This window comes from Equus asinus, chromosome 21 (genome assembly GCF_041296235.1).
Source record: "Equus asinus isolate D_3611 breed Donkey chromosome 21, EquAss-T2T_v2, whole genome shotgun sequence".
Taxonomy (NCBI): domain Eukaryota; kingdom Metazoa; phylum Chordata; class Mammalia; order Perissodactyla; family Equidae; genus Equus; species Equus asinus.
This window is the reverse complement of record NC_091810.1, coordinates 12,117,343-12,130,109: the sequence shown is the minus strand read 5'-3', so window position 1 is coordinate 12,130,109 and position 12,767 is coordinate 12,117,343. Positions and strand designations below refer to the sequence as shown.

Below are 12,767 nucleotides of genomic sequence, written 5' to 3'. Positions count from 1 at the left end.
GAGGGAGACACCTTTACAGATGGAGATTTCTCTTACAAATGGAAATGTCTCTTAACAAAGGGTAAGTAAATTCTACTTTTCGGTTTCTTTCCTATCTGCAGTTTTTAAAAGTAACCAGCCCCAAATAATCCTCATGCCAAAGAGACATATCTTGGGGTGGCCAATTCCAGTCCCCCACAGCCTCTTCTCTCTCTTGGTGCTTCCAGCCAGGCCTGGGGTGAACAGCTGAAGCCATCTGAGTGGTGGCTCTCTTTAAGGAACACTTTAAGGTGGAGGGGATCCCTGGAAATATTTCTGGTCTTTGGATTTGGCTGACTAGTCGTTCTCTTGAGGTGGCATCTCCCTGCTCGGTGTCGGCCAGCCAACTGCTGACTCTCCCAATTTCCAGCTGCACAGGACTCGATGGTTCCCACTGCTGCTAGGCAGCTCAGCTTCGTTGATACGGGCTCCTGCCAGGCCTCCTGCCCGTCTGCCCATGTCTGCTCTCACCCTGCTCGTCCACACTGGGCTGTAGATGGATGTTCTTAAAGGACTTCCTTGCTTGAAAGTGTGTTGCGGGGGCATAAGCATCGAGGTCTTTTGTGACTGGCCTCATCTCCCGTTCCTGACATCCTCTGGTGCCTCAGCCACCCTGGAAATGGGACCACCTCCTGCCCCTCACCCAGCTCACATGGCCTGGCCTCTGGGTCCTGCTCCTAGTGATCCTCTGGCTGGTCGTCCCCAACTCTGGTGACTCTCAGCACTTCTCAGGCATGAGAACCCCTTCTCTAGATGAGATTTGCACTGAATTGCAACATGAAAAACAAAATGAAAGCGATCCTTTATTAGTAAAATTTTATTTTATATGTTCAAATTTAAAGCATTTGCTCATTATGAAATTAATCAGTGAGAACAATGGCTTTTTCTCGATGAACACAGACTGACCGGGGGCGGCTGACAGCTGCAGTCTTCCGTCAGCCTCAGCATCCGATCACTTCCTCTTGTGTTCCGTTGCTCAGTGTCAAACAACCCTGCTTCACAAAGCTAAGAACTAGCAAACAGTCAAAGTTTTAGGAGCCCTCCATGCATCATTGATTCAGCCATCAGTTAAAGTGAAGAAAAGGAGTGAGAGGACAATGTGGTTCCAAAGGTGAATCTCTAATGCTACCTAACAGCAGGAGGGCAGGGCTGCTTGTTTTTAATCACAAATATGACAGTCAGACAAGGAGCAGCCAGGGCTTGAAGCAAACACTAAAGGAAACCTGCCCTTGTCGATCAGCACACCAGCGGGAGCAGCTGAGGGGCTGGGGCTGGGAAACTAAGAACTATCTAGACAACACGCACCTCGCTCCCTAAAATCCCAAGAGAGGCCACTCAAGCATTTGCATCTAGTTGTTTGGGGCACTGTGCTTTGGGAAATGCTGATTACAGTGATAATAATAATAAAAGTAATGGCAGCTGAAGAATGTTGACTGTTTTGGTGTCCAGCGGGCACTGTGCTCAGCACTTTCTCACTCAATCCTCACACCAACCCTATAAAGTATTTTTCCTCCCATTCTGCGTATGAGGAAAATAAGGCTTTGGAAAGGTCATCTGGCCCAAGCTTATGTGGCTAGCTAGGTAGCAGAGCCGGGACTAGAGCCTAGCTCTTGAACCCAGTGCATCTAGAAATGTGTCATGACACGCCAACAAAGCCTCCTTGATCCAGGGAAATGTGGCAGCCTCTAGTCTGTTGGAGCAGATGGAGTAGGTGCACGATTTGTAAGAGGAAGTCAGGGAAGCAGACACCTGGAGGGTTCATCCTTAACCGCGGCTGCCACCAGCCAGCACAGCCCACTTGGAGGAACTGCTCTCCCTTTGCAACAAGAGAAAGAACCCAAAGTTATGACCCTCACCAGGGAGAAGAACTAGCTCATTTTAACTCAGGTTCCTAGACGTGCTCAGAGACCAAGCTGTCAAATTGAGAAATGCTCCCCCATGCAGGCCACTCAAAGAGCCACCATGTGCCAGGTACTGTGATGGGTACTTGGGGCACAACTGCAGAGAGATAGATGTGGCCCCTGCCCTCCTAGAGTCTAGCCTACTCAGGGACAACTTCCCCTGGGTCTAAGTGGTCCCCCCTTCATGGCGGCAGAAGCAAGTTTCCACTTGGCTTGTTTCCATGGACCTGCCTCTCCTGCCTGGGCTAACAGCTGGAAGCTGGGGACCTGGACTAACAGACATTACAGTCACACAGCTCTGCGCCAAGGAAGAGCTGTCACAGTCTCAGATTGTCTCCCCTGAGAAAATTCTAGGGAATTTCACTGACCACTCCTTCTTCAAAAAGAGACTTGTGGAACATGAAACTCTTGAGTTGTTGAAGAACAGCTACTGAAATGCATTCTTTGAACCACTGTGCTTCCAGAAGTATAGATGACGAGTAAAATAACAGATGATTTCCTATGTGTTTAAATGTTGTCACGAAAATATATTTTGGGAGTGGCTGTTTTCTGATTATGCTCAACTGTGGGCTGAAGCAGGCAGCTCCATCCTTACTCTCCAACCTTGGAGAAGATATTGCAAAGGCTGTGTCAGAGAGAGCAGCTGGCAGTCAAAGGGAGTGCTTCCTCTCTCCTCCATTCTAGAGCCTGGTCTGTCCCTGGCTTGGGTGGTCTAGGCCAGTTTTGTTCAACCAAGGCCAACCTGTAGAAGGTCACATGTATCTGAGAAAAGGCCAAGGGCAGCTCAGGTAAGACCAGTCCAGGACACTCTGTACCAACCCCAGAGTGGACGAGGGCTGTGGAACCCCGCATCTCTGTCGCTGACACAGACTCAACCAAGGGCAGAATTCCTCTGTTCACTGTGGTGAGGCTTGAGTGCCTGGGCTGTCGTGAACCTGGAGTCCACTGCTAGCCCTGTTTTGGGCAATGTCACTGTAGTAGAAGGGTATACGGCATGAGAATAGACAGTCTGTATAAGACTGAAGCCAGAAGAGAGCCCAAAGAGAAGTCTTCCTTTAATACCACTATTTTGAGATGATTCCCCTGCTCAGAGACTAGGTCTATATTCCTCAGTCTTCCAGACCTTTGCTCAGCACTCTCTGTGACCTCACCATCAACTACACCCATAGGACTGCCTCCAAAGGCCCTGCTCTTTGGCAATGCTGTCCTTGAGTCCCCAGCAGTGTGATGTCCCTCCATCCCTTGTACTCCTGTGGCACTCACCCTGTGTTTCTCTTGTGCTGTCACCACATTTGCCCTTGTAGTATCTTGTCCACCCTAGCCAACTGGAGGTCCCTGAGGGCAGACTCTGCACACTCCCCCTTGCAGCGCCCAGCATATGCTGCTTTGCACATAGGTCACTACACATGCAACACATGTCCTAGGTGGCTGACGGATGCCTGTGGGCTCACTCCATTCCTAATGCCTCCTTTTCAGACACAACAGGAGGTCCTATAGCATCGCTTTCCTCAGTGCTCATTGCCTTCTTCCACCAAATCTGAAGGCGGGGGGATGAGGTCTCGGGGATTCATCCTGGCCACCAGGCAGACATCATAGCTATCATGCATGAGGACATTGATGGCTACAACATTCCACTGATTTTCCCATGGATCCAACTCCAATATTTCTTTGGAGATAACTTCATGGCGATCTGAAAAACAGTAAAGTAGGAAGACAAATTATCATGGGGGTATTAAATTCAAAGGTCATTATCCTGTATTAAACAACTTCCTCCAAAAGGTTTTATGCACCAAAAACTAATTAACAAACAATCGAATACAGATACTTTAAATGGAAGACACAGTGTTCCTTATAATTAAGAAACTAAGCAAGGCCATGTTACAACTCACATTCAAAAATCATTCAAGATGTACTGACAGGGCATACTATTGTCTAAAACTGAAAGGATGCTTCAACACCATGTTAAGGATTTATTAATGATGGGAGCAAGGAATGAAACTGTCTTTATTTCTACACCCATGAGAAGAGGTACAGCCAGAGTAATGTGACCTTGTGCATGTTGTTGACCTCCCTGAGCTTATGTTTCCTTAAATGCAGATAGGATGCCAATACACAGACAGGGTCCTTGCAGGAAACAGATGGTATACTCAAACTGGGTAAATTGAAGAGAGTTTATTAAAGGGACTGTTGGAAAGGTGTGGGCAGGGTTTAGGAAGACCTACAAGGGATGGCACAGTACTCCAGACTAAGAATAGCAAGGACCATTACCACTCCTCGACCTGAAAGGAAACAAGGGGAAGGAATGGATACTGGAACTTGGAGAGGGCAGCCGTCTGGAGAGCGCTGCCTGGCAGGAGCAGACTTAGCTAGGGGAAGATGGATGCAGCTATGCTTGGCAATCCCCCAGGGAGGGAGCAGGGAGAATAAATACCCTGACCCTATCTTCCTTTCACCCAACAATTTCTGCTCTTGCCTCCCATTGGCTGAACCCAACCAGAAGCCAGAGGGGAAAGGAGCCTATGAATGCAGCCCATACAGATCAGCCTCGCGGGACACAGAACATGATAGGGAAGAGGACAGGGTGAATATGAAGGGGAAAATGGAAGCTTTCCAGCCCAGATGTCTATTTCACAATTTTATGATGATTAGAGGAAATAAAGTATGTAAAAGTACCCAGTCCTGGCAGATAAAAGTCAATATTTAAGAATGGTCTATGTGTGATTGTAAAGGATGTGTATTTTGTAGTTGCTGGGTGCAGTGCTCCATATATGTTCATTAGGTCGTGTTGTTCAACTCTTCTGCATATTTATGATTTGGGGGGGCTTGTTCCATCAGTTACTAAGGGAGCTGTGATAAAATATGCCATTAAGATTATGGATTTGTATATTTCTTCTTTTAGTTCTGTCAATTTTTAGTGTATACATTTTGAGTTGTTATTAAGTAATATACATTTTATCATTTATAAATTTATCATTATAAGTAATCCTCTTATTCTAGAATAAGTACCATCAGAATTCTTTTGACTAACATTGTAAATAGTAAAAAGTATGAATTTAAAAACCATTCTGACAATCTTTGTCTTTTAACTGGAGAATTTAGTCCAGTTCCATTTAATGCAATTACTGACGTATCTTGATTTAAATCTACCATTCCATTTGTGGGTTGTCCTTATCTCACTTGTTCTTTCTTTTATTCTTTGATGCTGTCTTTTGGATTGGCTTAGTATTTCTTATCATTCCATTTCTTTCCCTCCACTGATTCAGAAGTTATAAACTCTGTTTCTATCCTTTTGGTGGTTATCCTTGGAAGTAAAACATGCATACTCAACTTGCCAAGATCTAAAGATAATCAAATCGTGACTCTCCTTTTGGAGGCCCTTAGAATAGTTTAATTGTATTCACTTCCTTGCCAATTTATTAGCTATTTTTGATATGCATTTTAATTCTATATTATTTTTTAACTCCACAAGACATTATTTTTATTGTTTTATATAGTAAATGTTTATTTAGAATAACCCACATATTTACACTTTCATTCTTTCTTGCATCTTAGACTTTTTTTTTGGTGAGGAAGATTGTCCCTGAGCTAACATCCGTACCAATCTTCCTCTATTTTGTATGTGGGATGCTGCCATAGCATGGCTTGATGAGCAGTGTGTAGGTTCGTGCCTGGGATCTGAACCCATGAACCCCAGGCTGCCGAAGCAGAGTGAATAAACTTAACCACTACACCACCAGGCTGGCCCTGCATCTTAGACTTATCTGAGATAATTTTCCTTATGCCTTAAGTATACACTTTAGAAGAGGTCTTATGGCAAACTCTTTCAGCTTTTGTGTGTTTGAAAATGTCTTTTTTCACTTGCATTTCCTGAAAGAATTTCTACTCCCCAAACACCAAAAAATAGTAATAGCTGATATTCATTATATGCTTGCTGCGTACTATGCATACTATGCTTACTGTGTGGTGGCTGCTTTTGAGGCATTATGTTATATCATCTTCATAATAACCCCGTGAGGCAGGTACTAACATCATCCCCTTTTCACAGATTAGGAAAAACTTGGAGAGATTAGATGCCATGCCTACAGGTGTATGGTCAGAAGTGGCAGAGCCAGAATATGCAACCAGATCTGATTCTCAAAACTTGTGCTCTAGTGAATGAAGAAGGACATAGAGAAACTGTATTTTTCACAGCGTGTTGATGAGGCCAGGAACAGATGGGTGCTGTGGGACCTAAAGCTTATACAATTTCAGTGGCTCTCTTTAAGGAAAGTATTACCAAGTTACAAGTACAAAATTAGGTATGAAAGTGAATATCTGTTTTTTTCAGCTTTATTGAGGTATAATTGACAAATAAAAATTGTATATATTTAAGGTGCACAATGTGATGATTTGATGTATGTATGCATTGTGAAATGATTACCACAATCAAGCTAGTTAACACACCCATCACCTCATGTAGTTATCTTTGTGTGCGTGTGTGGTGGGCACACTTAAGATCTTCTCTCTCAGCAACTTCCAAGTGTACATTACAGTATCATTAGATCCATGCATACATTAGATCCCCACAACTTATTCATCTTATAACTGAAAGATTTTAGACTTTGACCAGCATCTCATTTCTCTTCCCTCCAAGTCCCTGGCAACCACCATTCCCTCTCTGCTTCTGTGCGCTTACTATTTTAGATTCTGCAGATAGTGAGATCGTACACTACTTGTTTTTCTGCATCTGGATTATTTCACTCAGCGTAATGTCCTCCAGGTTCATCCCTGTTGTGGTAAATGACAGGATTTCCTTCTTTTTTTATGGCTGAATAATATTCCATTGTATATACATATACACAGGCATATATAGGAGATATTGTGGGTTCAGTTCCAGGTCACCACAATAAAGCAAAAATCACAATAAAGTGAGTCACATGAACTTTTTGGTTTCTCAGTGCAAGTGAAAGTTATGTTTACACTATACTGTAGTCTACTAAATGCACAGTAGCATTATGTCTAAAAAAACAATGTACATACCCTCATTAAAAAAAGACTTTATTGCTAAAAAATGCTAACCATCATCTGAGCCTTCAGCGAGTCATAATCTTTTTGCTGGTGGAGAGTCTTGCCTTGACGTTGATGGCTGCTGACAGATCAGGGCGGTGGTTGCTGGAGGGTGGGGTCGTGGCTGTGGCAATTTCCTAAAGTAACACAACAATGAAGTTTGCTGCACTGACTGACTCTTCCTTTCATGAACGATTTCTCTGCAGCGTGCAGTGCTGTTTGATGGCGTCTTACCCACAGCAGAACTTCTTTCAAAATTGGAGTCAGGGGCCAGCCTGGTGGCGCAGCTGTTAAGTTTGCACATTCTGCTTTGGCAGCCTGGGATTCGCTGGTTCAGATCCTGGTGCGGACATGGTACCGCTTGGCAAGCCATGCTGTGGTAGGCAACCACATGTAAAGTAGAGGAAGATGGGCATGGATGTTAGCTCAGGGCCAGTCTTCCTCAGCAAAAAGAGGAGGATTGGTGGCAGATGTTAGCTCAGGGCTAATCTTCCTCAAAAAAAAAAAAAATTGGAGTCAATCCTCTCAAACCCTGCTGCTGCTTTATCGACTGAGTTTATGTAAATTCTAAATCCTTGTTGTCGTTTCAACAGCCTTCCCAGCATCTTCCCCAGGAGCAGATTCCATCTCAGGAAACCCCTTTCTCTGCTCATCCACAAGGAGCAGCTCCTCATCCATTAGAGTTTTATCATGAGATTGCAGCAGCTCAGTCCCATCTTCAGGCTCCACATCTAATTCCAGTTCTCTTGCTGTTTCCACCACATCTGCAGTGACTTCCTCCACTGACGTCTTGAGCCCTCAAAGTCGTCCATGAGGGCTGGAGTCACCTCCCTCCAAACTCCCGTTCATGTTGATATTTTTGACCTCTCCCCGTGAATCACAAATGTTGTTAATAACATTTAGAATGGCGACTTGAAAGTCAAAATTACTCCTTGGTCCATGGGCTGCAGAACGGATATTGTATGAGCAGGCATGAAAACAGTAATCTCACTGTGTGTCTCCATCAGAGCTCTTGGATGACCAAGCGAACTATCAACAAGCAGTAATATTTCAAAAAGAATCTTTTTTTTCTGAGTAGCAGGTCTCAACAGTGGGCTTAACATATTCAGTAAACCATGTTGTAGGGAGATGTGCTGCCATCTAGGCTTCGTTGTTCCATTTATAGAGCACAGGCTCTATAAAGTTCCATTTATAGAGTAGATTTAGCATAATTCCTGAGGGCCCTGGGATTTTTGGAATGATAAATGAGCACTATAGCCAGCCTTTTGTTCTAGTGGCTAAGATTTGGTGCTCTCCCTTATGTGGCCTGGGTATGTTTCCCGGTCAGGGAACCACACCATCCATCTGTTGGCTGTCATATTGTGGCAGCTGTGTGTTGCTGAAAGCTGTGCCACTGGGATTTCAAACACCAGCAGGGTCACCCATGGTGGACAGTTTTCGGTGGAGCTTCCAGACTAGGAAGAAGGACCTGGCCATCCACTTCCGAAAAAATTGGCTCTGAAAACCCTGTGAATAGCAGTGGAGCATTGTCTGATCCAGCACCGGAAGATGAGAGGATGGTGCACAAAGACCAGGCATGGTTCCACTTTGCTGTACACAGGGTCACTGGGAGTCAGAATCGACTCGAGGGCACTAACGAAAAAGGGAGCATTGGCTTCAACTTAAAGTCACCAGCTGCATTAGCCCCCAACAAGAGAGTCAGCCTGTCCTTTGAAGCTTTGAAGCCAGGCAGTGACTCCTCTCTAGCTGTGAACGTCCTAGAGGGCATCCTCTTCCAATATGAGGCTGTTGTGTCTCTATCGCACACGTGTTGTTCAGCGTAGCCACCTGCATTAATATCTTACTTAGATCACCCGGGTAACTTGCTGCGGCGTCTACATCAGCACGTGCTGCTTCGCCTTCTGTGTTATGGGCACAGCTTCTCTCCTTAAACCTCGCGGACCAGCCTCCGCTGGCTGGTTCTTCAAACTTTTCTTCTGCAGCTTCCTCCTCTCTCAGCCTTCAGAGAATTGAAGAGAGTCAGGGCCTTGCTCTGGATTAGGCTTTGGCTTAAGGGAATGTTGTGGCTGGTTTGGTCTTCTGTCCAGACCACTCACACTTTCTCCATGTTAGCAATAAGGCTGTCTTGCTTTCCTATCGTTCGTGTGTTCACTGGAGCAGCACTTTTAATTTCCTTCCAGAACTTTTCTTTTGCATTCACAGCAGGCTGACTGTTTGGTGCAAGAGGCCCAGCTTTCAGCCCATCCCAGCTTTCGACATGCCTTCCTCACAAAGCTCAGTCACTTCTAGGTTTCAATTTAAGGTGAGAGACGTGCCACTCTTCCTTTCACTTGAACACTCAGAGGCCATTGTAGGGCTGTTAATTGGCCTCATTTCAATATTGTTGTGTCTCAAGGAATAGGGAGCCCCAAGGAGAAGGAGAGAGAAGGGGGAAAGGCTGGTCAGTGGAGCAGTCAGAACACACACAACGGTTATCAATTAAGTTCGCTGCCTTATATGAGCGTGGTTGGTGGTGCCCCAGACAATACAATAGTAACATCAAAGATCACTGATCGCAAATCACCATAACAAATATAATAAGAATGAAACAGTCTGAAATATTGCGAGAATTAGCAAAATGTGACACAGATACAAAGTGAGCAAATGCTGTTGGAAAGATGGCACTGATAGTCTTGTTCAACACTATGGAGCAAGTGTTGCCACAAACCTTCAATTTGTAAAAAACTCAGTGTCTGCAAAGCGCAATCAAGTGATATTTGCCTGTACATCACATTTTCTTATACCAGGTCTGTCCAATAGAACTTTCTGTGATGAAGGAAATGCTCTATAGTCCATACTATCCAATACAGTAACCACTAGACACACGTGCTATCGAGTAATTTGACACGGAGCTAGTGAGATCGAGGAGCTGATTTTAACTTTTATTTAATTGTAATTAGCTTAAATTAAAACTTAAATAGACACAAAGCTCTAGATCTCTTTTTGCTTTAGTGTTTTAATCTATTTGATCTGTTGATTTCTGAGAACAGTATCTCAAAGTCCATGTGCAGATTTATCCATTTATGTTATGATTTGTAACCGTTACTGTTTCATATATTTTAAAGTTGTGTTGTTAAACGCAAAAGGAGTCATGCCTGTTGTATTAGAGTTCTTGGTAGCAACAACAGAAACCAGTTTGGGCTGGCTTCAGCAAAATGGGGATTTATTAGAAGGAAGGTGGCTCACCAGACTGAGGGAAGCTGGAGGCCTGGCGGTGGGCCCAATCCGGCCGGAGTGCCACCCTGGCTCCTACACACTGCTGGCTGCCGTGGCTGGGGCACTACTGCTGGGAACACCGCCATTCCCTTCAGAGTCCTGGGAGTGAGAGGTTGATGGGCCCAACCCTGGGACTGTGTATCAGAGGGGGAGATGACGAAGGCTCCCACTTCCAGCCTCCCAGTGGGAGCAGGGCTGTCCTCCTAAGTGTAAAGGGAGAGGGCTTGGACTATAGGTGGCTAAACACATAGATGTTTTTACAGCTGCTCTGGTTTCTGGTTTTTCTCGTTTTTTTGGTTTACACAACAAGATATTTATTTCTCATAGTTCTAGAGGCTGAGAAGCCTGAGATCAGGGTGCTAGCTTGGTCAAGTTCTGGTGAGGCCTTGTTCCTGGTTTGCACACGGCTGCCTTCCTTCATATCCTCACACGGCATGGCAGAGAGAGGAAGCTCTAGTGTCTCTTCCTGTTCTTGGAAGGGCACTAATCCCATCATGGGGGGCTTCACCCTCATGAGCTCTTCTGAACCTAATTATTTCCCCAAAGTTCCACCTCCAAATACCACTGCATTGGGGGTTATGGCTTCAACATAAGAATGTTGGGGAGACACGAACATACAGTCCATAACACAAGTATAACGACCTTCCAATATCATTACTCAACTTCAACCATCATTAACTCATGGTCAATTTTGTTTCCACCTTCTTCTCCTCATCCATCTCCCCATCCTCCAACCCCCACAGATTATTTTGAAGTAAATCTGACACCCTATCATTACACCTATATTTCAATATGTACCTCTTTTAAAAGAGATATTAGGGTAATTCCTTTGAAAAAATATAACCACAAGACCAACATCCCCTCTCCCCCCAAATTTAGTAGTGATTCCTTGGTATCATCCAATATCCAGTCAGCACTCACATTTCCCAGAATGCTTTTTTATTGTGATTTTTTAAATTGAAGTAATACTGGATTATAACATTATATAACTTTCAGGAGTACATTGTAATATATTTTGAATTCATGGTCACCACCCAAAGACTAATTACAATCTATCACCACACACATGTGCCTAATTACCCCTTTTGCCCTCTTTCCTCCCTCCTTCCCCTCTGGTAATATTGTCATATGTTAATCTGTCTCTTTAGTCTCTATTAATCTGAGAATTCCTCTTCCAGCCTTTTCTTTTCCTTGTCTGTTTTTTTTTTAAGAAACTCAGGTGTTTGTCCTGTAGAGATTTCCATACTCTGGTTTTGCTGCTTGCATCCTCATGAGGTTGTTTTAACACATCTCTTTCTTTCTTGGATTTCCTGTAAATTGGTGTTTGGATGCAAAACCTTAATTGGATTCAGGTTTGATTTTTTGGCAAGGCTATTTCAAAGGTGGTGCTGTGTACTTCATCAGGAGTTACATAAGGTCTGGTTGTCTTTCTGTCCATAGCCTTTTTCTTTTTTCTTTTTTAAAGATTGGCACCTGAGCTAGCATCTGTTGTCAATCTTCTTTTTTTCTTCTTCTCCCCAAAGCTCCCCATACATAGTTGTATGTTCTAGTTGTACGTCTTTCTGCCTCTGCTGCGTGGGACGCCGTCTCAGCATGGCCTGATGAGCAGCGCCATGTCCGCACCCAGGATCTGAACTGGTGAAACCCCGGGCTGCCTAAGCAGAGCATGCAAACTTAACCACCTGGCCGAGATGCCAGCCCCTGTCCATAACCTTTGTAAACAATTTAAAAAATTTTATTGAGGTCACATTGATTTATAACATTATATAAATTTCAGGGGTATAGCATTATATTTTGGCTTCTGTATAGACTGCATTGTATTCACCATCAAAAGTCTAGTTTCTATCCATCACCATAGATACATGCCCCCTTACCTCTTTTTCCCTTCCCCCTCCTCTTTCCCCTTGGTAATCACCAATCTGTTCTCCATATCTATGTGCTTGTTTATCTTCCACATATGAGTGAAATCATATGGTATTTGTCTTTGTCTGACTTATTTCACTTAGCATAATTCCCCGAAGGTCCATCCATGCTTGTCATAAATGGCTGGATTTCACCTTTTTTATGGCTAAGTAGTATTCCATTGTATACATATATATGCCCCATCTTCTTTATCCATTCATCCCTTGATGGGCACTTACGTTCTTTCCAAGTCTCGGCTATTGTGAATAATGTTGTGATGAACATAGGGGTGCATTTATCTTTTCAAATTAGTGTTTTCATCTTCTTCAGATAAATGCTCACAAGTGGAATAGCTGGATCATATGGTAGTTGTACTCTTAATTCGTTGAGGAATCTCCATACTGTTTTCCACAGTGGCTGCAGCAGGTTGCGCTCGCACCAGCAGTGTATGAGGGTTCCCTTGTTCTGGCTTCTTGCTTGTTCCTCCTATAGAGGTGAAGCAGCCTTCTACTTCCCATTTTCTGCTATTGTCTTGGAATGTGTCTTTCACAATTGCCACACCTGGGTTTTTTGTTTTGTTTTGTTTTATTTTAGCTAGATGAAGGCTTACGGGGTCCTTATTTAAATTAACGAGCCTGGGGCCTT

The 12,767-nt window shown here is 44.0% G+C and overlaps 1 protein-coding gene across 4 annotated transcripts in view; it reads right to left on the bottom strand.

The window, feature by feature from the left end:
- Positions 1 to 819: 819 nt before the first annotated feature.
- Positions 820 to 12,767, bottom strand: part of KBTBD12 (kelch repeat and BTB domain containing 12) — a 100,351-nt gene continuing 88,403 nt past the window's right edge. For all 4 annotated transcript variants that reach the window (XM_014846106.3, XM_044754467.2, XM_044754468.2 and 1 more), the window contains one exon: positions 820 to 3,609. In XM_014846106.3, the coding sequence (XP_014701592.2) occupies positions 3,428 to 3,609 (182 nt within the window). In that variant the 3' untranslated portion in view covers positions 820 to 3,427. The remainder of the gene's footprint in view (positions 3,610 to 12,767) is intronic.